The sequence below is a fragment of the Pipistrellus hanaki genome, assembly GCF_964339955.1.
Source record: "Pipistrellus hanaki genome assembly, chromosome: 1".
NCBI lineage: Eukaryota > Metazoa > Chordata > Mammalia > Chiroptera > Vespertilionidae > Pipistrellus > Pipistrellus hanaki.
Genome location: NC_140503.1, coordinates 69,247,872 through 69,272,582, shown reverse-complemented (window position 1 = coordinate 69,272,582; position 24,711 = coordinate 69,247,872). Strand labels below are relative to the sequence as shown.

Sequence of the window (24,711 nt, the reverse complement as noted above, 5' to 3'; positions counted from 1 at the left end):
ACATGGTGCTTTTCTGCACAGAAATCTTGCAATTCTCGTGTCCTTTCCTCCTGTTGTCATGCCCTGTGTATGCACATTTTAACAGGCTTACTCATGAACCTCTTTTCAGCCTATTCCCTCTTGTTCTGTCCTCGTTAGAGATTAAAAAATAGCTAACTGCCATTCCATATTTAATAATCCTACTGAGATTGATGCCTCCTCTCTGTAGCTCAGACCAACCACACAAGAGGGTTTTCTGCCATGGGATTGAATTGAGGACACTTCAGTCCCTTCTGTCCACCCTCTTTTCAAGGAAGAAGGAAATAAGGCCCTCCTATAGAGGTGCATTCTAGACACAGGTGTGGGAAAATTATATTTTAAAACTTAAATACCTATCCCAGGTTTTTTATTTATTTTTTTAAATATATTTTATTGATTTTTTACAGAGAGGAAGAGAGAGGGATAGAAAGTTAGAAACATCGATGAGAGAGAAGCATTGATCAGCTGCCTCTGTACACCTCCTACTGGGGATCTGGCAACCAAGGTACATGCCCTTGACCGGAATCGTACCTGGGATCTTTCAGTCTGCAGGCCGACGCTCTATCCACTGAGCCAAACCGGTTTCGGCTATCCCAGGTTTTTTAAAGGACATCTTTCATATATATATGTGTGTGTGTTTATTGATGTCAGGGAGAGAAACATCAATTACAGCTGCCTCCTGCACGCCCCCTACTGGTGATTCAGCCCATAACCCAGACATGTGCCCTGACCAGGAATTGAACCATGACCTGGTTTATGGGTAGATGTTCAACCACTGAGCCATACCAGTGGCATCTTTCCATATAGACTTCTGTGGGGTTTTTTTTGTAATCCCTCTTTTGTTTTGATCCTTACCTTTATCTGAGGATATTTTTTCCATTGATTTTTTTTAGAGAGTAAAGAAGAGGAGAGAGAAACATCTATGTGTGACACATCTATTGATTGCCTCCCATGTGCACCCTGACTACTGGACTGAGGATGGAACCTGCAACTGGGAATTGAACACGAAACCCTTCAGTGTGTGAGATGACATTCTAAGCATATCAACCAGGGCTCAATGTAGACTTTTAAAGGGAAACAATGACAGGCTGCCCAGAGAAAACCTCCACAAACACCCACATCCAGGCCTATGATGGGGAGGGATGAAGTCACAGGGACTTCTCAGTGCTGGGGCTTATCAGAGAGCCTGCGTAAGGCTAACGGCAGGAAAGGTGTCAATCTGTAGAGTCCAAGGCCCTCCCACCTTTCTTTACAGCATCTTACCCTGTCTAGGAGCCAAGAAGTGAATACAAATGAGCACACGGAGAGTATTTTCTAACAAAAAAAAAAGGTCTTTATTCATTTTGTTCCCATACAACTCCTTCGAAGGTACTCCGCCCTCACCTCCCACCAGGACACCTCCTCCAACCTGGCTGGTGTGACCTCCCTCCCCACACTAACCACTTTTTCAGAAAAACAAAGGACTGAGAACAAGTCTCTGTGTGCAACTGGGGTGAAATCTACTCAAGGGGCCCTGGCTTCAGGGACTGGCAGGAGGGATAGGAAGGTCCTGCTGCTCCCTACTGGCACCGGCGCCGTTTCTTCCTTCTGCCTGCGCCCAAGCTGTCACGCCTTCTCTTACGGGGCTGCGAGGGTGTCTCCCCAGAGACGGCAAGTGCAGCTCCCAGGTAGGGCCTCTTTCCAGCAGGTACTGGCCCTGCAACTAGAGCTCGCTTCCTAGACTTAGCAACAGGAAATGGAGGCTGGCCGGGGCCTCTTCTCTCAGCAGAGAGGGAGCCGGATGCGCTCTGGAGCCCCTGACCTCCCATGGAGGACAAGCCTGGAGCAGGGTGAGGACCAAGAGGAGGCCGCCTTGATGACAGGCTTAGTTTAGAGGCCAAGAGGTAGGCAAAGTCAGAGAGTTCCTCGTCTTCCTCCTCATCATCATCCTCCTCTTCCTCCTCCTCCTCCTCCTCTTCCTGACCTTTGGCTCCACCTGCTGTGCTGTGTGCTCCTCTAACAGGAGAGGCTTCCTTCAGAACTGAGGCATCCCTGGCTCCCCATCGAGGGGAAGTTCTTGCAAGGCCCCGGGAAGATGTGAGCTTGGGAGTCCCATGTGCATAAGACTCTTGATTCCCTAGTAAGGGAGCAAGGTCTTTTGAATTCAGTAAGTCAGTGTCCTCCCTGCCCTCTCCTTGGGGGTGATAACTGAAATGTAGTGGGCAGGTATCCTCACTCACCCCTAACTGGAGGCCACAGCCATCTCTAACATCTAGTATATGGCTGTCAACGGTGGTTTCCAGCAGAGAAATGGAACTGCCTCTGTTCCCTGCCTCTAGATTGGCCTCGGGGAAGGTGGAGGCATCCTGGGTCCCCAGGATAATGACATTGCCTTGACAAGCAGGCAGGAGGGTTTCTTTGGAAACCAGTGTGGAGGCATCAATACTGCCTTCCAGCAAAGGGGAGCAAGCTTGAGCCCACAGATCGCTGAGATCCTGTAGGGTCTCAAGACTCTGTTCCCTGTTTCCTCTAGGCCTCAAGGCTAGGCTATAGTTCCTCTTGTCTAGGGCAGCTGTGGCACCTGTGCCTCCACAGGGAATTGGACTGCTCCCCAGACCCCCAGGTGCTGTGGTTTCTCTTAGACCCAGTGCCTGGCAGCCTCCCTGGTGCTCAAGTACACATTCCCCGTCATCCTGGAAGGTCTCTGTGACCTCGATTTGTAAGGGCAACTCTAAGCCTACTTCATCCATCTCACTGCTGAGCCAAAGTCCTGGACTGAAAGAGGCCCCGTCCTCATCCTTGTCCTCAGCTGCTCTAGGGGAAGGGCTCTGGTCAAAACTCTGAAGCACAGGACTTATGTCACCTCCCCACATGACTCCGGAGCAGCCTTCCTGAGGCTCTGCTAGCAGCTCCTGCCCTTGATACATCACTCCAACACCCCCTGCCTGCTGTCCTATCTGCAGCCCCGGTTCCTGCAGAGGAACCAGCTCTGGCCCTGCGAGCACAGCCTCCAAACTGGGAACTATCTCGAGCTGGGGATCTTCCTGCCAGCAAAGGGACAGAGCCTCGGAAGTCCCATCAGCCACCAGGGAGTGCCCCGGGGACCCAGCACCTCCCACGTGGTCACCTGGCTGTGGGGATATTTGGTTTGGAACCTTTCCAGGTCCTCTTCTCTCTGCACCTAAGGACCCTCGAGTTCCCTGTGGAGATGCAAGTTCTATGTGCAAGTCCCAGCTGCTGGGAGGTGTCAGCGTGTTCCCATCCCTGCATATGCCCCTTGGGCCATCGAGGGCCCGTTCCTGCCCACTATGCACCTCTCTTGCTCGCTTTCCTGGAGAAGCAGATTTCCCAAGGCACACTGTGCCTCCAGCCACCTGATGCCCGGGGGAAGGCCGAAGCCGTCCACCCCCATCTTCATCCTCATCGGAAACAGAAGCACTTGAGTCCAATTGAGCTCCAGTGCAACTTGGAGCTGCCTCTGCATCCTCTTCCTCCTCCAGGGCCAAGAGTCGCTTCTGAACCAGCTGGAAGGAGAATGGACACATAGCAGGCTACACGTGACTGTGGGAGGGGTGGCTGCGTGGATGGGCAGGGCAGAGGATGCAAGCAAGTGGCTTACTCGACAGTATTAAAGACAGATGCCATAGCTCTCTTCTGCCTTCTTAGGCCTTAGTCCCAACTTTGAGCCCTTACACTTCCCTTTTCCTGCATGTCCACAGTCCCTTACCTACTGTTCACTACCCGTAGCCCGCTCTGGAAGCTGTTCGCCTCCAGAAGTCATACCATCCGAGACAGTGTAGGGTTAGCTAACAGCACGCAAGCTTCCTGTTCTGATACCCCCCAACCCCTCAGGTTTACCTGGGCAAGACTGAGTCCTTCTTCTTGCTCCAGCTCCTCGATTAAAGCCAAAGGGTCTTTCTGTTGTTCTGGGGACAGTAAATCTGCTAGAAACTGAGGGTGAATGACGGCCTCCACCTGGGCAGCAGAAGGAAAAGTGATGTGAGTCTGACAGGAGGTAACTCGTGAGCCAAGAGGCTCTAGAGTAGCCATAGTGCCCTTCCTCCTCCCCGCCCCAGGTTGTTATCAGCCATGACCACCAACCACTTGCTATACACATTCACACGCGTGCGTACACGCATATGCATTGCTCAGTACAGAACGGAGGAGCCTGGGGCAGAACCCTAGATCTTCCGTTCCCTGGGTTCCCACCCCAGGATCTGCTAAGAAGCAGATATCCAGGCCGGGCCCCACCTTGGAGACAAAGACTTCCTGAGAACACAGCTCATCGATGTAGCTCAGGAGATCTGGGTCTGGATACATCCCGTCCTCCTCCTGCCGCTGCTCATCCTCTTGCAGTCTTCCGTCGGACTCCCCCGGGGCCAGGTGGCTCCCCACCAGCCCTTCCATGATGTCGGCATACTCTTTCACAGCTTCTGGGGGGATTTCCTTGGGAGCCTCAGGCACTGGGGGCCTCTGGGTTTTGCGCTGCCGTCGGCGGGGGGTCCGCGCCTTGGAGGCTGCCTTCTTGGGAATGTACACTAAGGGGAGAGATGCAAAGGGGGGATGGACAGTGGCACAGAGACTACAGCTTCTGCCTCCCAGCCCCATGGGAGAGCACAATGGCTCCAGGCTGGATAGGGCCACCCCAAAAAGTACCAGCCATGGTAAAAGATCGAGGAGCTGCAAGGTCTGAGAGAGAGCCACTATCTGAAGAATCTTGGAACCCCTGAAATTCCAAGAAGTCCCTACTCCAGGCCCCATGTCTTAGGCAGTGAGGTATTATGGGCTGCACTCACAGCCTCGGTGAGAGAGTAGTTGGTTTACTTGGCCAAGATCAATACCTAGATTGGGACCAAGGGAACGGGAGAACCCAGTCTCCTATATTTGCCTTGTTGGGAACATCAAATGCCACCCCCTGGAGGAAAAGAGGCAGAAGTAAGGGTAATGCCTTCCCCTACCCACGCTTGCTTTCTGTGTGCCTTCCTTTGAGCCCCTGGTGTAAGGCTTCTGTTAGAACTGGGTAGCCTTACCTGGCTGCTGGCAAACCTCAGGGGCCCGAAGCTGTGGAGGATCGACTTTCAGAGGGGCTGCAGGAGGCAAACCCTGGGTCCCATTCACCAGCTGTGTGTTCTTAGTCTGCATCTCCTCCTCAGCCTCAAACTCCATGAACCTGCAGAGGGGAAAGGGAAGTGCTAAGGCCAGACCCATCAGGAACCCGGACACCAGGAGGCAGCTGCTCGCAGATGACCAAGTATCAGCTCAGGAAACCTCACAAGATCACCACATAGTTCCTTCTTCACCTACAGTGGTCACCTAGGTAGCTCGTTAAGAAGGTGAACAATGTAGAGCTTGTAAGCATCTCCAGTGCAGAGCCATGCCTTTCACTTCTTTCTCATGCCTTCTCTCACACAGCACCACCACGGGTAAAGAGCAGCAATGAATACAGGCGCGTTGCATTCAATCATGCCTGTGCCACAGCCTGGTGGATCCCACAATCAGGCCCCTTTCTCAAGGTTTCCCCTTTCCCTGCCTACAACCATAAAAAATAGCTGAAACCCTGCAGGGCCTGGGGTTGCCATTCAAGGCAGTTCCCACCAGGAGACAGTGCTGAGATCCAGGAGTCCTAAGACTGGGACTGGGAAGGGTAAATATAGGAGGTATGCGTCCAGAAGATATGGGGGAGGAAGTGGGAACTAAATATAGAGGAAAGGGATCATTTTCCTCAGAATTATTGAACCAATGATTAAATCATGAATAAATGGGGGAAGGTAGTATAAGGCAGGAGACCACTCTTGGCATCCAGGACCCCGGCTGCCACAGACCAGCCTCTTCAAGAGCCAGCACCTCCCTGTGATGAGAGGGGGAACCAATTTCTGTATCACTATTTCCAAAGGAGGGGTGGTCCTAAGGTCGGCATCCATAGGCACTTTGCTACCTGGCCAGTGAGATAGTAAGGAATCTGTCTAATAGTGCTTACCTGCTTATTGCCAGATCTCTGCAACATGGAATTTTTACACTGACTGAGCTCCAATCCCATCCTCAGAGCTTCATTACCAAGGCCCTTATACAACTCAAGGTCTGGAAAAGGGAGAGCCTCCAAGAGGAGACTGGATAGAAAACCTCAAGAGTAAAGGTGGTAGAAGAAGCAACAAGGATCCAGGAGATCATATCCTAGTCCTAGCATCCCTTTTAATAATCCCCCCCACACCCAGACTCCAGCCTCTCTTACCTGACCCTGCCCTTCCAGCCACACAGCCCCCCATTAACAGTAGGAGGGTTCCTCAGACTCACTTTTCTGCCATCTCATAAAAGATCATCCGGTCAAAGTTGCTGGTGCGATCCCACTCCTGCACGGCCCTTGGCAGTCCCTCTTCCAGGGTCATGGTGGGCTTCAGCCGGGCCAAGGAACGCAGCACTGGGCTAAAACCCCCTTGGAGTCAGTCACAGTTACAAGTGTTCCCACCCCACCCACCTGTCCTGACACCATCTTAATACACACACCCAGCCCCTCATCAGATCTAGTGTGGCCCTCACTCCCCGACACGTCCCACGTGATTGGGCTTCCAAAACCTTCTCCCCACCTCCTCCCAACCATTCATTGGCCATCCTGGCCTTTCTTTCCATTGACATTTACAAATTTCACACAAAATCAAACATGATTCTTCTCCCCATCTTTTGAAATCAACCACCCTTAATTCTCACAGTGCTTTCCTCCACTAAACTTTCCTTAACTCAAGTTATTAAATGAATAGGTTTCATTGTAAAGTAGGCTTAACCCTGCCCAAAAGGCTCTTGCATTAAATAAAATAAAATAAAATAAAATAAAATAAAATAAAAATAAAATAAAAGGCACTCACTAACTCAAATGAATCTAAGTGAAAGTGGTGTGGTGTTTTATTTGTTGTTTTTTGCTAGTGTGTTTTTGCCTCCAGGATACCCCTCACAGACCGTCAAATATCAATACTCTTCAAACTGTCTGCGATTCATTTTTGCTTCCCTGAAACAAGTCCTCAAGCATTACTGTACCTAGGACCGCCTGGTGGAGCTTGTTATAAATATGGATTCCAGCACTCAGCAGTCCAGAACTGAGGGCATGTCACCAGCTTCCCCAGTGACCATTGCAGAGGGTCTAGGCTGCACTTTGGGGGTAACCCTGCCTAGAGGCCTGCAGTATGGACAGCAGGATTAGTCCAGGGCCAGAAGCAGTACTCACTCAAGAGTTTGAAATTCAGCCTGCCAGGCTCCAAGAGAGACTCAGAATTGTGTGAGGAAAGCAGGGAGTAGGTTAAGATGATCTAAACTTAATTATCTGGGAGAGCCTCTTGATTTAATCACTCCAGAGTCAAAGTGGAAAGGGAGATTCCTTTAAGAGTCAGCCACGGGAAGAACAACATGCATGTTTTTAAAATCCAGTAAAATGCAGCTTGTGTTACCAAGTGGTTTACACAAAATACCGTGCAGTGGAGAGAGGCAGCAGGTCTACGTAGGAAACAGAAAAATTTCCCAGATGGCCAGTGATGCTGTTTTATAAACCCAAGAGACAGCCCATGATGCTGGGCTCTTTGGCTAAGCATCCGCTCACACTCTTAAGCAAAAGAGTTTGACCTTTTGTGAGTTCTCTTTCTCTTCTAGATTGCCTTTTTATAACAACAGCAGCAGCTACCATTTAGTGAAGCATTCTCTGTGCCCGGCACTCTGCTAAGCACTTCACGTGCATTTACTCATTTCACTGCTCAGCAACCCTCTGAGGTAGTAGGTATAATTACCCCCTTTCTAAGTGAGAAAAATGAGGGCAAAGATATGAAGTGTTGAGCCCAGGATTGCAAATCTAGGGAGCAGTGGAACTTGGACCCTCAACCACTAAGCAAGCTCTACCACCTTCCCATTTCAATTTGAATTCCCCCGAATAAAGTAGGGGTGGTGTGGGAGGACACTCAGAAGGGTCTTTGCCTGGCCCCACATTGTCCTCCCCTCCCATAGGAATGGGTCAGGGCACTCCTCATCCTGGCAGTTTGGATGGCTCAACTCAGTGTCTAAAGGTATTAAAATAGAACCAGAGGACCCTGGCACTTGGTGTCAGAGACCTACATTCCAATCACCTCTCCACACTTTATGACAGGAAACCTCTCTGAGCTTCAGTCTCCTCATCCCTAAGTGAGGATTACCAAAAAAACACTTGCCTGAACTCGGCGTTGTGAGCATCACTGGAGAGAAGACACCTGAAGGCTGCTATATGACTGTTATCATAATCATTGTATTTTTGAACTCTTCTTAGCATCTGTATCGCCCTCATGACCTGCCTCAAGTATTCCTCCATAGCCTACCCTCTTTTGTCCATCCCACAGCCCTCCTTGGTTAAAAGCTCTAGATAAATTTATCCCAGGTCTCCCCACTTACATAAGAAAGCAAGAAAGAGCTTCTGCATCAGGACTCTGGGATAAGTGCTTCCGGGCCAAGGCTTTGTAGCGCTGCCAGCGTCGGAAGTTCTCATAAACACCCTTGGAGGTATAGGAGAGGTCAGCCAGGGATGGCTTGGGTTGGGCCGCTGACACACCTCCTTCTCCGGTTGCCCCATGTGGCCCTGGCCAAGCCTTTTCGGGGGGCACAATGGGAGCCAGTTGGGCGGCTGGTGCTGCGACCTGAGCAGGAAGGCCTGGGAGGCCCTCCTGGCTCACCCCCACAGCCTCGCTGGGCAGAAGGGTCTTCACGTTGGAGGCTATCACAAATTGAGGTGGAGGGCCTTCGGAGACCCCACAGGGAGCACTCGAGGCAATCCAATTGTGGGCAGTCTGAGTTAGGATAAAGTTCTGAGCTTGAGAGGGCTCAGCTGCCCCCGCTTCTGTCTTGACTTTGACAATGACCTTGCCAGCTTCAGCTCCACTGTGGCCGGGGACCCCATCCCCTGTCACCAACAATGGGTTGGGGAAAGCAGAGAGCACCAGAGGGTTGCCTGGAGAGAAAGCTGAAGGCACGGAGGGCTGTGGCGGCAGCTCCCAGGGAGCTTGGTCTGGTGGGCCAGGGGCAGATGGGGGGGTGGGAAGTGCCGTGAAAGGAGACAGGGCAGTGCCAGGCTTCATGGTCATGTCTGGTCCAGGCAATGGAGATGCTGTTGAGACAAAGAAAAGCAGGGAATGGAACAGGAGAAAAGCAGACCATAAAGTAGGTTATCAGAGTTCTACTTTAGTCTTTGAAGAACCAGAGCTCTGATTCTCAGCAGGAGAGGAAGGGGAAATGGAGGGGAAACTTGTGTAGTTTGCAAACGTCCCCCAAGTAACTTTGATGTCCCTTACTGCCCACTGAAAATTATCATATTACACTAGACAAGCTGCAACGGTCCTTGGCCCCAACAGCTCATGCTCCAAATTCTAGATCAAGCTCACATCCCACCCAGCATACAGGAACATCTCTTAGGCCAACACATTCCAAAGCCGGTCAAACCACCCGAACGCTGCTTTCAGCTGCTCTGTGGTCCTGGCCACCCCTCACAGAAACACTGTCCTAGGGGAAGGGGTGCGGATGAAATGTTTGCGTCTCAGAAATTTTGTTATATAATCGCAGGAATGACTAGCGATAAGGGCCAGGAAATGGGGTGGCGGGGGAGAGGGGAGGAAGGAGTTTTCCAGAGCATTGAGTAGCTGCTGCACGTGTTAACATTTGGCAATGCAGACTCTCTGTGGTTCTGCTTGGAGCTGCTGTCAGAAATTTAGGATCCACCAAGAACAAGGGACTGACGCTGAAGTCTGAAAGAGTACCTGCTAAGAAGGAGTCATGTGGGCTCTAAGAGACCAAGGATAAATACATGAAAACGTTACTTAATGAATCAGGACATGTGTCTCCTAGGACTTTTTATAATAATAATAGATCATCTGCCTAATTCTATGCCACTCTCCTCCCCTATTGTAAAGAATATTAACCTGCAAATGAACAACATTCAGCGTCTACTTCTTGACACTAGACCATAAAAGAGACAGGGAATGTGAACAAACCCGTCATCTCAACCACAGAGCAGAGGGCCAGGGGTTTAGACACAATGAAATGGGTCTGAAGGCCTGAGTTCCACAAAAAGCAGAAAAATCAGAGCGTCTCAGGGAAGCCCCGGTTCTCGTCCTGGCCCTGTGGGAATCAAGGAAAACCGCGAAGCATCTCCGGGGCTGAAGGAGCCATGAGGTGAGCAGGGGTTACAGTACCTTCCAGTCTAGCTTTTAGGAGGGCATTTCTCTGTTGACTTGGCAACAGATAACTCCACCAAACAGATTTTTAGGGGGGGCCTCCATCCCCTCCCCCCCTCCCAACACATTGAGAATGACCCCAGCTGCCAAAACCAGTTTGGCTCAGTGGATAGAGTGTCGGTCTGTGGATTGAAAGGTCCCAGGTTCGATTCTGGTCAAGGGCATGTACCTCGGTTGCCGGCATATCCCCAATAGTAGGTGTGCAGGAGGCAGCTTGGTCGATGTTTCTCTTTCATCTATGTTTCTAGCTCTCTATCCCACTTCCCTTCCTCTCTGTAAAAAAATCAAAATATATTAAAAAAAAAAAAAAAAAAAAAAAAAAAAAAAAAAAAGAATGACCCCAGCTCAATTCTCTCTTGGCAAAATTCTAGATCAAGCTCCAATTACCTAAGGAAGACACAGGAACTTGGGTGTTCCCCCTGAACCATCTCTGCGCCACACATACACACATACCCCTTGTCACCAACGCTTGTAGAAGGGGCCCCTCTTCCAGAGTAGCAAGTTGCTAAGTGCCAACCCTTCTCTAGACATCAGCACTCTCCTCCCAGCTGCTTTGACCTTCCTCCCAAAAGGGCCTCTTCCTTCCCCAACCCCCTGCCTTAATGGCACGGTCTACTTCCCTAGCTTCCCCAAGTGCGATGCCTTTTGCGGGGTCTAGTCCTTTCACATACCCCTTGGTCAATCCAAGTGTTCATCCCCAAGTAAAGTGTCAAATTTGAATCTCCAAGGAAAACGCCCCCCTGCCCCCAACACGCACACCTGCAGACTTACCTCCATCTGAAGTCATCCTCTCAGGTTTGGGCACTACCCCTGGCTGTCTAGAAGAAGCTTCCAGAATGAGAAAGTCAGCTCCAGGCCCCAGAGAGTCACCTAGCTCCAGTAGATACACAGGGATCCAAGGAGGGAAGGGTAAAGATGGAATCAAAACAGAACTAGAATCTAGGATTCAAGGCATTCTATAGGGGAGGGCATGCGGAGGAGGGGGAGGAGCGTGTGGGAGAGGGGGAGGGGCATGCAGAGGAGGGGGAGTAGCATGCGGGGGAGGGGGAGGAGCATGCGGGAGAAGGGGAGGGGCGTGCGGGAGAGGGGGAGGGGTGTTCGGGGGATGGGGAGGGAGATATTCCACAAGGGGCTCTGGTAAATTGGCAGTAACTAGGAATTCCCTCCCAACCAGAGTTTGGCAACACAATTGTTGTGTGCCACTTTAGAGCAAATTGTGACTTTTTCTCAGATTCCCAACATTATATTTTACATCTGCATTCCCTATTCAATTGTTCATCAATATGTTTAGCTTTGTGCCCTTCAATCCCACCCAGTTCTGTAACTGACTTCCTAATAATAGTAGGTCGTGGCAGGCCCTTGATTTAATTCAGTGTTCGCTATATTTTCTGAACCAACTCAGAATACATTTCATAGGGAATGGAATATCTGAAATTAGGATTGTCTGGAAAGATCCAGAGTGTTTGGCTGCTGTGTGCATATCATTTCCTTGGGAAGCTGTCATATAGTTCCCAAACAATCCACTACCATCAGCTCCATAGCCCACAGAAGGCTTAACCTTAACCCTTGGCAGAAAAGCAACACACTATAAAAAAAAAACAACTGGCATTCAGCCTAAAATATCAAGACCAAAAAGTTCTTTTGTCTGTTAAATCGTTTTTTTAAGTATTCTGTTAAGTAATTAAAAAAAAAAAAAAAAATATATATATATATATATATATATGCTTTTATTGATTTCAGAGAGAAAGCGCGCGCGCAAGAGAGAGAGAGAGAGAGAGAGAGAGAGAGAGAGAGAGAGAGAGAGAGAGAGATATCAATGATGAGAGGCTGTCCCTTCACCCTTCCCCTCCCTCCACCACCACTGGGGAGGAGCCAGCGCAACCCGGGCATGTGCCCTGACGAATCGAATTGGGACCTCCATAGGTGGACGCTCAACCAGAGGCACGCTGGCTGGGCTGTTAAATAATTTTAAAAATGTTTTGCTTATTGAAATATTTTTGTTGACACTATTGCAGATGCCCCCATTTCTCCCCTCCCCCCTTTGCCCACCTTCACCCGGTTCCCGCCCTCCCGCCCCTCCCTCGCTCTTCCCGCCCCTCCCGCCCCTCCCTCGCTCTTCCCGCCCCCGCCTTGGTCCACACTATTTAGTGTCTGTGTTCATGGGCTGTGCACATATGTGTATAGGGTTTTGTATGTGTGTAGGGTTTTGTTTTTTCATTATTGCTGACAGTATTCTAGATGTCCCCTATTTTCAGGCCTCTTTCTCCTGCACCCAGCCCCTGCCCCACTCCAGGCCTTCACCATGCTATTGGTTCTAAAGTAAAGTATGCAAAACAGCAATCTCCCTCCCACTCCTCTCTCCTGGAACCCAAGTACTTTGTCTTAAAGGAAACCAATATTATGTTTATTGTGAATCCTTGTAGAGATATTTTATGCACTACAAGTAAATGTGTCTGTATCATTACATTTATATTCTTTTTTTTTTAAACATGACAACGCAAGTCAGATATTTTAATGTAAAGCTTTTTAGGAACGCATATGTCAGGTGTTGAATTAAATTGATCATCGTTGAAAGAATATTTTAGAAAAAAAAAAGCTAAAACAGAAACAGGACATTACATAGATTGCTGCTTCTTTTCCAAACACTTCTCAATATCATCAGGAACTTGACCAATTCGAAATTCACGTCCCGGACCAAATACTTGGGAAACACTAACTTCAAACAGAAATTCATTACCCTGTGGTGGTATCACCCTTTCACACATGACTATATTCCATTTTTAAAAAGAGCTTTCAGGTTTTTCTCGTTATAAAAGTAATATATATTCCAATGTTCTTGCGATTTTAAATAATACTGCAACGATCATTTTTGTAATGTTATCTGAGTTTCCAATTTTCATTTCTTTAAACTAGAGCTCTATAAGAGAATTTCTACGTTCTTTAAAGTATTCAAAATACCCCTAGGAAGTATATCTTATTATGTTATTATTAGTTACTCACCACTATAAGAAAGAGCGCTGAATTCGTGGTAGAGACCTGAGTTTGAATCTTGGTTCGACCACTAAAACGTACTTCACCAGTTTCATAAAATAACTGCACGCTCTCTTTGCGGTACATTGAATACCCATCATGCACTTTTACCGCCAGTACTTTAAGATAGGGCTGGGGAACCGGCTGTAAAAGAGGGGAGGAAAGAAATCTTTCTTTCTTCTCTAAGGTAAAGGGGCTCTAAATCCTGGAGCCATTTATTTTTCCAGTCACTAGAAACCCAATGCCCATGAAATGGTTGCGCATCTTGTGATAAAGACAGGATTCTATTCACTGATATTCATCCCATATTCATCCCTTTCCCCCTGTTACGCCTCGCAATGTCTGGCACACAATGGGCACATTTCACGTGTCTTAAAAAGCCTACAAGGTTGCAATTGAGCACCAATGGCTGCAGGGTTGCAACTTGGTTGCAACTGGGCCATGTCCCACACCAGCGCGCCGCCTTCTGCCCAGCGGGAGAGAGGCGCGCAATTGACTACATTTCCCGGCATGCCTTGAGAGCTATTTCCGGCTACACCGGAAGAAAGCTGACAACCACGCGAAGCTCTCTGTAGACTAGAGAATCGCAGACGGCGTTGGAGCCTCCTGCTTCAGCGAGATCATGTTTCTCCAGTATTACCTCAATGAACAGGGGGAACGGGTCTATACCCTGAAGGTGAGAAGAGGGAACAGATACGTGGGCTTGGCGAGAATGGTCGGGGGATCGGGCGGAGGAGAGGAGAGGCTGAGACTCGCCAGAGCCTGGCGTGGTGGAAGCTGGAGTGTATGACTGCTGGTTGTGACCGCCGAGCGTCCTGTCTTCCTGTTTTTACCCTTTTTCGCGGGTCCCTTTCCCTATCCCAACCCTCCAGGTCTCTTTCGATGCCGGTGATTGAGTTTCCTCATCCCTCCTGTACTGAGATTATGTCCTCTCTTTCCTTCCTCGAGCAGAAGTTTGATCCTCTGGGACAACAGACCTGCTCGGCCCATCCTGCTCGGTTCTCCCCAGACGACAAATACTCCCGACACCGAGTCACTATCAAGAAACGTTTCAAGGTGCTGATGACCCAGCAGCCGCGCCCTGTACTGTGAAGGTCCCTTGCATTTCATGTCTCTCCTGCCACCGGCGACCCCTCTGAGACTTTTGCGAAACCAAGCTTTTCCGTCTGTGAGCCTTGAAGTCTTCTTACCACCCTTGCTCTTTGGAATCGGTGTCATCATTACCTTAGAATCGAAGGCTTAGGTCTAAGGCTTGGAGCATGCTTGTGTGAAGCAATCATGGTAGCACCCTCCCTTGAAGAAAACAAGTTTGAGTCTGCTTTTCATATTTTGACTGCCACGTTATTAAAATGATTTGAAAGAGCTCTTCTTTTCCGTGTGTGGGGAAAAAGGAATGGTTTAAAAAATAAAAACAAAATCACGAGGAAGATGAGAGGGAAGAGTAACCCAGGGGTACACTTTGCCGAAAATCTTAAAAACTGCTGTACCTGGAGTAGTGCTGTACTGTTAGTGATAGGAGGGTGTTGGGGAAGGGAAGGTTAAGAAAGACTCACATAAATGTTGGCCTTCACTGAACAGTACCCCTGGGGTCATGTAACTAATTTCTTGCCCCTTGAAATGCCGTTTTGACTCGAAATGGAAGAGTTGCTTGAAAGGTAATAACCATATTGTAGAGCAGTGGTCGGCAAACTGCGGCTCGCGAGCCACATGCTGCTCTTTGGACACTGGAGTTTTTAGCAAAGGCCAGCTTAGGAGTACTCTAAGTTAACAACAATGTACCTACCTATATAGTTTAAGTTTTAAAAATTTGGCTCTCAAAAGAAATTTTAATTGTTGTACTGTTATTTGGCTCTGTTGACTAATGAGTTTGCCCACCACTGTTGTAGAGGGAAGGCAGTGAATTCAAAGTCAGGAAACCAGGATTTCCCCCGATTTGTATAACTTTAAGAAAGTTACTTTACCTGTTTAGTCCCATTTTTCTCATCATTTCTAAGTTCTCTTCTAAAATGGTTTGGATCAGTAGTGGACCTTAATTTACCTACAGTGTTGTCTAAATGTGAATATTTATGCATATTTACTGCCCCTCTAGTAATATTCCCAGGCTTTAGTTCTCTTCAGGGAATTGCCGTCTTACAGTAGACACCTAATTTTATATTCTCTCTGGCAGCTAGCTGCTATGTGGTTGGGAACTACATAGATCTTAATTTAAAAGATGAGATACAAGAGATTCAAGCAGAGATTTTGTTTTTCAAGCTACTGTTAGGGGTTAATAACAAAAATACTGGGAGATTTTTGAGTTTTGGAGCAGCTGTCATGGAGCAACCATGAAATTTTAATCCAGTTTATATTAAAGGGAAGATAAGGCAAAATATTGTGTATAAGGGCATTCAAAAAATGCTAGCTTGCTTTTTTGACTCTCTTTCTTTGTCAGGTTAATCCTCTCATTTCCCAGTCTTCTCATTTGTGGCTTTTGACATTAGATTTGAATGTTTGCTTAAGGCTACAGGTTTAAAAATTGCTTTGTGGAGATTGTATGCTAATTACACAATATTTTTTTTATTGCATCAAAATTTTAGACTCCAGAGCAGATGTAACTTAACTCAGTGCAAATTTAACTTATTTAAAATTGGTCCTGAAATGGGTTAGATATGTTTCTTTTGAAATCTGAAGTCTGAGCATCCCAGCAGAAAAATTCAGGATAATTGTTGACTGATGAGGGAAAAAAAAATCTAAACTTGGATCAAAGTTAATGGAAGATATGATTTTCAAATCAATGACTTTAACTTATAGGAATAATGAAATACTTGTTTCCTGCTTAACAATTTTTTCTTAGTCTGTTCATTTACAGGGTTCTTATCTATAGATCTGACGGATTTTAAAGGGTTATCCGGTCCTATTAAGGGGATAATGATTGAAGAAATGTTTAAAATTATGCAAATGGTTAGGAAAAAGATCTATGGATTTCAGAAACTTAGTGAAATTTCTTATTTTTTTTTAATGTTGACTGCAATTCTATCTTTATATTTACTCCCCACCCTCATACTATATTCTGTGTAGACAACTGAAAAGACTTTGACCTGGAAATATTTTGAATTGAAGTAGAATAGAAAGGCAAACTGGTTTGAATATACCAAGGACTTTTTCCTTAAGACAACTTCTAGGTATTAACATCTGAAATGTGCTCAGAAATATAAGAGCCTTAAGAGGTTTAGTATGTTGGTATTAGGCAGTGTTTACATATATAAGTGAGTGAAAATACTCTGGCATAAAACAAAATTTGATATTGCAAAACTCCAACATCCTCCTATATAATAAATAGGTAATATGCAAATTAACCCTCATGTCATCACAAGATGGCTGCCTATGACCAGGCCGGCAGAGGGGGTTAGTGAGGAATAACCAAATGACTGAACAAGCAGGCTACATGGGGCAACCAGGCTGGTGTGGGGGCAGTGAGGGATCACCAAGTTGGGGGGGGGGCAATTGGGGGTGACCAGGTTGGCTGGGAGAGCAGTTAGAGGCAACCAGACCAGCAGAAGGGGGGCAGTTGGGGCAACCTGGCCAGCATGGGGAGCAGTAAGGGGTGACCAGACTGGCGGACACACACACACACACACACACACACACAACACACACACAACACAGGAGCAACCAGGCCAGCAGGGAGGGGGCAATTGAGGGTGACCAAGCCAGCATGGGAGGGTGCATTCAGAGGCAACCAGGCAGGTAGGTGAGCGACAAGGAGCCAGCAGTCTAGGATTGTAAGAGGGTGTTGTCGGTTTAGGCCCAATCTTCAGTATTGGGCATAAACCAGCAGTTGGACATCATAAAGGGTCCTGGATGGGAGAGAGTGCAGGCTGGGCTGAGAGGGACCCAACACACACATACCTTGTGCACGAATTTCATGCACTGGACCTCTATTTTCTTTATAAAGGGAAAGTCTCTGAGATTTGAATGAACAGCAGACCTGCCTGAGAAAAAACTAATCCTTCAGGGAGATCAATTTTTTGCTTCTTAAAGTTAAAATCAATAGGCACAAGCTTTATAAAAGCATCCAGCTTTGAGGAGATTTACATTTTAAATGGAAATTGTTTCTCATTTTGTTACCTGGATCTTTTTAGTTAGACTTTGGACTTCGTCATTTGATAAAGGATAATTTCCTGGCTCAGGTCTTACAGTTCTGATCTATTGCTAAGGATGATGCTTAAACATTTCCACGTCTGTAGAGCAAGGGCACAGGCAAAGACAGGACCCAGATTGTTAAATTTAAATGTCTTGTCAAAGCTACAAGAAATAACTTTCAAACAAAACATTGATGAGCCAAAATATATTGGACACCTCCATTCATTAAATAAATAAGCTAAGAACCACATTCTGGTGGCAGTAGTAGGGAAAACCTGGGAATGGGATCAAGAAAAAGTATCTTATTCAGGTCTAAAATAAAAATGTTTTCGCCGAAACCGGTTTGGCTCAGTGGATAGAGCGTCGGCCTGCAGACTGAAGGGTTCTGGGTTCGATTCCGGTCGAGGGCATGTACCTTGGTTGCGGGCACATCCCCAGTAGGAGGTGTGCAGGAGGCAGCTGGTCGATGATTCTCTCTCATCGATGTTTCTAACTCTCCCTCTCCCTTCCTCTCTGTAAAAAGTCAATAAAATATTTAAAAATAAAATAAAGATGTTTTTGTTAATGAAATGTTCAGTCTGACAAGAAAGTGAATATAGCATTTTTTTCAACTTTATTGAGGTATAGTTGACAAACTACATATTTAATGTGTACAATATGAGTTAATAGCTGAATACATTGTGAAAGACAGCGTAAAGTACAGGAAAAGGTGAGAATACGTAGCTGCATAAATTTGAGCATACAGTGCAGTGATTTTCAACCTTTTTAAAAATATATTTATTGATTATAGAGGACTGGAAAGGGAGAGAGATAGAAACATCAATGATGAGAGAGAATTACTGTTCGGCTGCCTCCTGCATGCCCCACACTGGAAATCAAACCCGAAACCCAGGCATGTAACCTGACCGGCAATCAAACTGTGACCTTCCGGTACATAGGTCGATGCTCAACCACTAAGGACACCTCCATTCATTAAATTGGGCTCAACCTTTTTAATCTCATGGCACACATGTAAAATAATTACTAAAATTCTGTGGCACACCAAAAAACATGTATTTTTCTTGCCAATCTGACAAAAAAAAAACAAGGGGGAAGATTTTGACACATTCACACCTGATAGCTGTTTTATAATTTTTTAATTTGATAATAAGGGAAAAGAGGTCAGTGCCCCTGACTAAATAGTAAGGTATTGCAGGTTTTAAAAATTCTTGCAGCACACCAGTTGAAAATCACTGACACAATGCTTTAGAATAGACTTCTACATAAAAATTCCATTGGGAGGTTTGTGATTTAAAATAATTTAAAAAATCATGGCCCAAGCCAGTTTGGCTCAGTGGATAGAACATGGGCTCCAGTGAAGGGCACTTGCCAACCAATCCATGTGTCTCTCTCACATCAATGACTCTCTCCCCTCCCTTCCACTCTAAAAATCCATGGAGCTGAAACCGGTTTGGCTCAATGGATAGAGCATCGGCCTGCGGACTGAAAGGTCCTGGGGTTCAATTCCAGTCAAGGGCACGTACCTTGGTTGCGGGCACATCCCCAGTCGGGGGTGTGCAAGAGGCAGCTGGTTGATGTATCTCGCTCATCGACGTTTCTAACTATCCCTCTCAATTTCTCTCTGTGTAAAAATCAATAAAATATATTTTAATAAAAATCCATGGAAAAATAACCTCCGGTTAGGATTAATAAAAAACAATCATGAATTTTCAGGGGCCCTCTTATTAAAGGTCCCTGAGGTATTTGAGGATAAGGGGCAGGGCCTACTCCCTGAGATTCCCCCAGGAGTGAGGAAAGGCAAGAAAGCGGGTCTAAGAGGGAAGGGGATTTGCTTTCTGAAGTGCAGGTAGCTCAGGTCCAGACAGCCAATTACAATTCCCGTCGTGCCCAGGGCCTCCGGCGTGGCCCCGCCCCCTCAACCGGGTCCGCTGTCACTCCTCCAGCGAGCGAGGGCGCGCATGCGCGCCGGCAGCGCCGTCCCCGGAGGCCGCAGAGGCGGGGCGGGGCTCCCGGCACTGGCGGGGCGGACGGTTCCACCCTTTGAACGCTCCCGGCTTCTCTTAGGACAGTTAACCTCGAATGAGGAACAAGCCGGGAGGGAAGGGAGGGCCTGCGGCGGCGCCTGCACAGCCCGCCGAACCGGGGGCCGGGAGCGGCGAGGTCACGTAACTGCCGTTGTGGCGTCCGGCCGGCCCCCCTCCTGGCAGCCCGAGCCTCCCGGGCGCGCCGCGGCCCCGAAACAGTTACCGGCTCGTAAACAAGAGCTGCGCGCGCACCCGCCTCCGCTGGCGCCGGGACCCCACACCTGCGACCTCCGCGCGCCGCCGCCGCCCCCTCCGCACGGCCGGCCGGGACCCGCCTGCGGGGCTTGTCTGCTCTTTTGCTAGGACTCCACCTGCGCCGGGGACCCGGTAGGGGAGAGAGCGTCTCCCAGCGAAGGGTCGGCTCGTCCTGTCACACGCGGGGGACACCTAGCGAGCGGACCTTGGGCTGGACGGACTAGCGACGACTTGACTTGCCACGACCCTGGGCTGCCATCGGGGTGTCTGTCCGCGTCGCCTCTCTCCCCCGATCGCGGGCACCCTTCTGCCTGCAGCGCGGGCGGGCCGCCCCCGCGCACCTCTCCGAGGCAGGAATCCATCCGCTCTGCCCCTGCATCCTCCTCCGCTCGCCCTTCTCATTCTCCTCCGTCCTCGTGTGGGATATCTTTCCCGTTATGCATGCGCACCTCTCCCACCAGACACCACTGGATTATCGGCCTCACAAACCGCGGGTGGCTCTGCTGCACACGCCTCCTCCCAGCCAGACCTGTGGGGTATTCACCTGATACACAACAGGTGGCCGGGACCGTGGTTTTTTTGTGTGTTGTTTTCTTCTTCTTCAATCTCTCTGCTGTATTTGCATCCTAAGGGTGGGCTTGTGTGCACTTGGCTCCACTAAAACCGTGAGACATTTACCAGGTAAAAGAACCAACTACCTTGGCCGACACCTGGGGGTCGAAGGAAGAAAGGCTTCACCTGCTTCTCTCAGATCATGGCCCTGAGCCCGCAGCCCTGGATCAGGAGACGGAGCTAGCTAGCTCCTCATTCCGGAGGAACCAAGTTACACGAGATTGACATCGTTTTGTCGTCTTCTTTTTCTTTTTTTTTTTTTTACTCTTAAATATTTTTCAGCTACTGGTAGTGCACTTTCTAGGACAGTCTGCTCGAATTCTGAGTATAACGATTCTTATTTGGGGCTCCGTGTGGTGTAAATCAAGGCAATTGGTGGTTTTTTTTAAAGTTATCTTTTCTATTTCTGCGATCAAAAGCAGCTAGCGTTTGGAGGAAGGATTTTGCGGGGATTTCCTTTGTGCCGTTTTAAAGGAAAAGAAAAAGAAAAAGAAGAAAAAAAAATGCATCCTCCAGAAACCACCACCAAGATGGCTTCAGTTCGGTTCATGGTGACACCAACGAAGATTGATGATATTCCAGGTCTGTCTGACACCAGCCCAGACCTCAGCTCCAGATCCAGTTCCCGAGTAAGATTTAGCTCCCGGGAGAGCATGCCTGAAACCACCCGTAGTGACCCTATGAGCGAGATGTCTGGAGCCACCACTTCACTGGCAACTCTGGCCCAGGATCCAACCAGTGACCGGACTTCCAACCCCCAGGATGTTACCGAGGGTAAGTAGAAACCCAGATGACAGGATTCTTCCTTTATTGGTGTACTTGCCAAGGATGACTCTTCTGAGAGATCGGTTTTCTGTTACACCTTACAGTAATCAGGAGCCAAGGTACCTCTTTTTGAGGTGCTTAGGAGCCCTTTGAAATAATGGGTAGCATAGTGGTTCTATTGCAGTAGCAATTTGGCATGTGGAAGGTGTATGGCAAAGAAGAAAAGTTAATGTGTTTTGACTTCCTCATTTTTGTCTCCTTAGCACTGAAATGGGTATCTTGGTTAAGGATGAAGAGCAAAGAATGTAATAGTTTTTCAGCACAGAGAATCCTAAATGCTAGCTTTGGGGCTCGATAACTTTTACAGCCTGCTTTTAAGGCCATTTTCAAGGAGTAGTTATTGATCATATACTAGTTATTGGTTTTTCTACAAAGACTTGAGATACGGTATCACAAAATTCTTTTTTTAAATTATAATTTACAGAAACAGTAGTTCCAGTAGCTAAGCTTACTCAGCTGAGGCTGAGTAGACCTAGTGTGCTATCCTTTGGATTAGAGAAATTTCTCAAGAGGTTTGTAGGGGCTGATTCCAACTTAATGTTTTCACCTTGAACTTTAAAGGGAATGTATTGAGTATTGAACCTTTGTAGTCAGGAAGTAGCACACAAGCCACTTCTGACTTAGATTGACCATTGAAGATTTTTAGCTTTCTGAAGCAATCTGTGTTGGCTAGCTTGGACCTTTTCATTGGATTTAGTGAGAAGAGGTGATGGGGAGAGAAATGAGTTAAAAGTTCATAACATTTTTTGAGAACTGCCGTACTGCTTCATATATTTAGTTTTGCATTCACTATATATTTAGTTCTGTATTCTAACTGTAGATAAGTCTGTTAGTGGAAATTTCTAGTAAGAATCTTAGGCTCTGAAAATGATATTCTACCCAAATTTGAAAGCCATAGCTTCAACCACTGACCTTTGAAAGTGACTTACCATTTTCTAGTGTCAGGACATACTGTCCTCCTAACCCAAGGGGTGAGGAAACCAGAATAATTTTAGTTCCTTATTTCTGTTTGTATTTTTCAATGTCTGTAGAGAAGGGAGATTTGGTAGTTTATAGTCCTGTCTTCAACTATAATGATTATCTTCAACTAATCATTTATTTAATGGAGCTATTACAGGCTGGTTTTTGGACTTAACTATTTTCAACTTGACAAACTTTGCACTATTTACACAGCATTTAAAATGCATTATAAAATAAATAATTCCCTCTCTTCCAAATTAACTCTAAATTATAGTTATTTACATGCTGTATTGAGGTTGTAAAAATACCAGATAAAAGCTATATCAGTGTTAATTTTTTTATTGCTGCAATTGTCATTAGGTAATTTGTAGTTAAATGTTTTTAGACTTGTGGCTTATACGTTATGGAATTACATTTGTATTTTGTTTTAAAAAGTAGGTTTGTTTCTGTAATGTGTTAGCTTTTCAGAACAGGATTCTTGTCCAGGCCATTATCTTACCTGTAAGCATTCTTTACAGTCCAGAGTGGTATCATTTTATACTATAAGAGGAAAACTTGGATTTCACCTATGTGTAGGTAAAATCTATGTTGTTTAGATGGATACAGAAGTTAAAGCTTGTCTCTATATCTAGCATATTTCTTCATGTTTAAATATTCTCTGGTATCAGATGGAAGGGAAATTAACCATTGGATCACACATTCCCCCATATTCTGAAGAAACTAGTTACCTACTTTGTCTTTTTAAAATTTTTTCTTCTTATAATGACTTCATCCTGTGATATATTTTTCTCATCCTTGGAGGGGATTGGTTAGAAATATAATTATTTTACCTTTGGCTTTCTAATCCCTTGTTAGACATAGGTCTTCAAAGAATGTTGCTGTCAAGAAAATCAAGGACATATATAAACTACATTTGTCTCTGGAGTTAGTATAGGAAAGCTACTTCCTTTTCTACAATTAATTCTATTTTTTATTAGTTTTAGCGAGTAAGGGAGTGGAAGAGAGAGAGATAGAAACGTCAGTGATGAGAGGAAATCATTGATTGGCTGCCTTCTGCACTGGGGATCGAGCCCAAATTGTGTTTGCCCTTGTGGAATTGAACCTGGGATTCTTCAGTCCACAGGCTGATGCTCTATCCACTGAACCAAACCAGCTAGGGCCAATTAACTCTATTTTTATGCTCATAGTGTATTTCAAAATTGTGTTTGCTATTTTAATATTTAGAATTCTGTTGTGCGTGTACATATATATATATGTATATATATATGTACACGCACACATATTTTCCCTTTCCACACATTCTTCTATAGTTGTAATATTGTTATGATTCTCAATCCTTTCCCCACAATCCTCAGGCCTCCCATGTTTCTTACTGTAGAGAAGTTTGCCATGCTAACTAAGTTTGTTTTCTTATTACATACCTTTTACTCACATTACATTGCACAACCCAAGGCAGGAGTGATGCATGAAGTTTTAAATACTTAATTCTGTCTTTTAATTTTTTCTACTGTTGGCCTTTTGAAAGTAGGTAATTATCTTTTTTGCTATCAAAGTATTTATTGTTGTTTTTTCATTGTGTCAGGGTTCATTAGAAGTTATGGGACTGTACAGCTGGGAAATAAAATCAAGACTCTTAGCACTGTATTTGCTTATGCCTAAAGAATGTCTTGCCGAAACCGGTTTGGCTCAGTGGATAGAGCGTCGGCCTGTGAACTGAAAGGTCCCAGGTTCGATTCCGGTCAAGGGCATATACATTGGTTGCAGGCACATCCCCAGTAGGGGTTGTGCAGGAGGCAACTGGTCGATGTTTCTCTCTCATCGATGTTTCTGATTCTCTATCTCCCTTCCGCTCTGTAAAAAATCAATAAAATATATATTTTTTTAAAAAGAATGTCTTAAAGATATAGAAGGAACTGTTGAGAATGGATATCTCAACAGATGTTAACAGACTAAAGGAATTTGAAAATAGAGTGGAGAGTGGGAATTTTTCTTTCAATTTAGAAGGATAAGTACAATTTTTTATATTAAGAGTGTATCACTTTTGTAATAAAATTTTAAAAGAGGCATAGCATGTTAGGTAATTTCAGGTAATCAAGAATTGAATTTGGGTCAAACCTCATTTTACTGAGTGAGGAAACTAAGGCTTACAGAGACAGTTATATTGTAGATCACAGAGTGCAAAACCAAAGCTGACATGCAGGCCTCCTGGCTTCTCGCCAGTGCTTTCCATTTACCTCATTTTGCTTCTGCTGGGATGAACATTTTATTACATTTGCTTCATGAGTATTTGATTATCTTAATTGATTGTCAAAAGAATAATACCAAAAAGAGCAAGGAACATATTTTTATATGTCTCATACAGGCTGTAATATATTTCAACCTTTTATAATCAATAAAGGTTCTGATATGTGTGAGGCACTCTGGTAGGAATTACAGGAAATATTCAGGTAACATATTGTTTCTGCCTTTGGAGAGCTCATCTGTAATGGTGAAAATGACGAGAACACTATCCATTCCTTCATCAAATATCTGCTGAGCACTTATGGGTCAGGCCGTGTTCTGGGTGTTTAAGGATACAGGACTGATAAAAAAAAAAGAATTTAATAACTATTCTAAGGAAAACTATGATCTAATAGAGAAAGGAAACACATTTTCAT

General features: G+C 46.2%; 3 protein-coding genes across 5 annotated transcripts in view; 2 read left to right on the top strand and 1 right to left on the bottom strand.

The window, feature by feature from the left end:
* Window positions 1-1,483: 1,483 nt before the first annotated feature.
* Window positions 1,484-11,046, bottom strand: NUTM1 (NUT midline carcinoma family member 1; the record flags this gene model as incomplete). Of its 2 annotated transcripts, none has more annotated exons than XM_084899829.1 (7): window positions 1,484-3,521; window positions 3,856-3,972; window positions 4,249-4,535; window positions 5,028-5,167; window positions 6,289-6,417; window positions 8,395-9,103; window positions 10,998-11,046. In XM_084899829.1, the coding sequence occupies 7 exons, from the start codon at window positions 11,011-11,013 to the stop codon at window positions 1,578-1,580; spliced, it is 3,342 nt and encodes a 1,113-aa protein (XP_084755955.1). In that variant the 3' UTR covers window positions 1,484-1,577. The 2 variants fall into 2 exon arrangements, with proteins under 2 accessions (XP_084755955.1, XP_084755956.1); XM_084899830.1 differs by having other exon boundaries at window positions 10,986-11,013.
* A 2,747-nt stretch (window positions 11,047-13,793) lies between these two features.
* On the top strand, window positions 13,794-14,501 carry NOP10 (NOP10 ribonucleoprotein). Its single transcript, XM_084891063.1, has 2 exons — window positions 13,794-13,932; window positions 14,208-14,501. The coding sequence occupies exons 1-2, from the start codon at window positions 13,879-13,881 to the stop codon at window positions 14,346-14,348; spliced, it is 195 nt and encodes a 64-aa protein (XP_084747189.1). The 5' UTR covers window positions 13,794-13,878; the 3' UTR covers window positions 14,349-14,501.
* Window positions 14,502-19,316: 4,815 nt separating this feature from the next.
* The window catches only part of SLC12A6 (solute carrier family 12 member 6), a 105,199-nt gene continuing 99,804 nt past the window's right edge, over window positions 19,317-24,711 (top strand). For both annotated transcript variants that reach the window (XM_084861731.1, XM_084861730.1), the window contains exon 1: window positions 19,317-21,043. In XM_084861731.1, coding sequence (XP_084717857.1) covers window positions 20,773-21,043 — 271 coding nt within the window. In that variant the 5' untranslated portion in view covers window positions 19,317-20,772. The remainder of the gene's footprint in view (window positions 21,044-24,711) is intronic.

Bases quoted from the DNA above. Each gene is read 5' to 3' on its own strand.
- NOP10 (XM_084891063.1), top strand. From the start codon at position 13,879: ATGTTTCTCCAGTATTACCTCAATGAACAGGGGGAACGGGTCTATACC. The intron at 13,933-14,207 runs GTGAGAAGAGGG...TTCCTCGAGCAG, and splicing joins AACGGGTCTATACCCTGAAG to AAGTTTGATCCTCTGGGACA.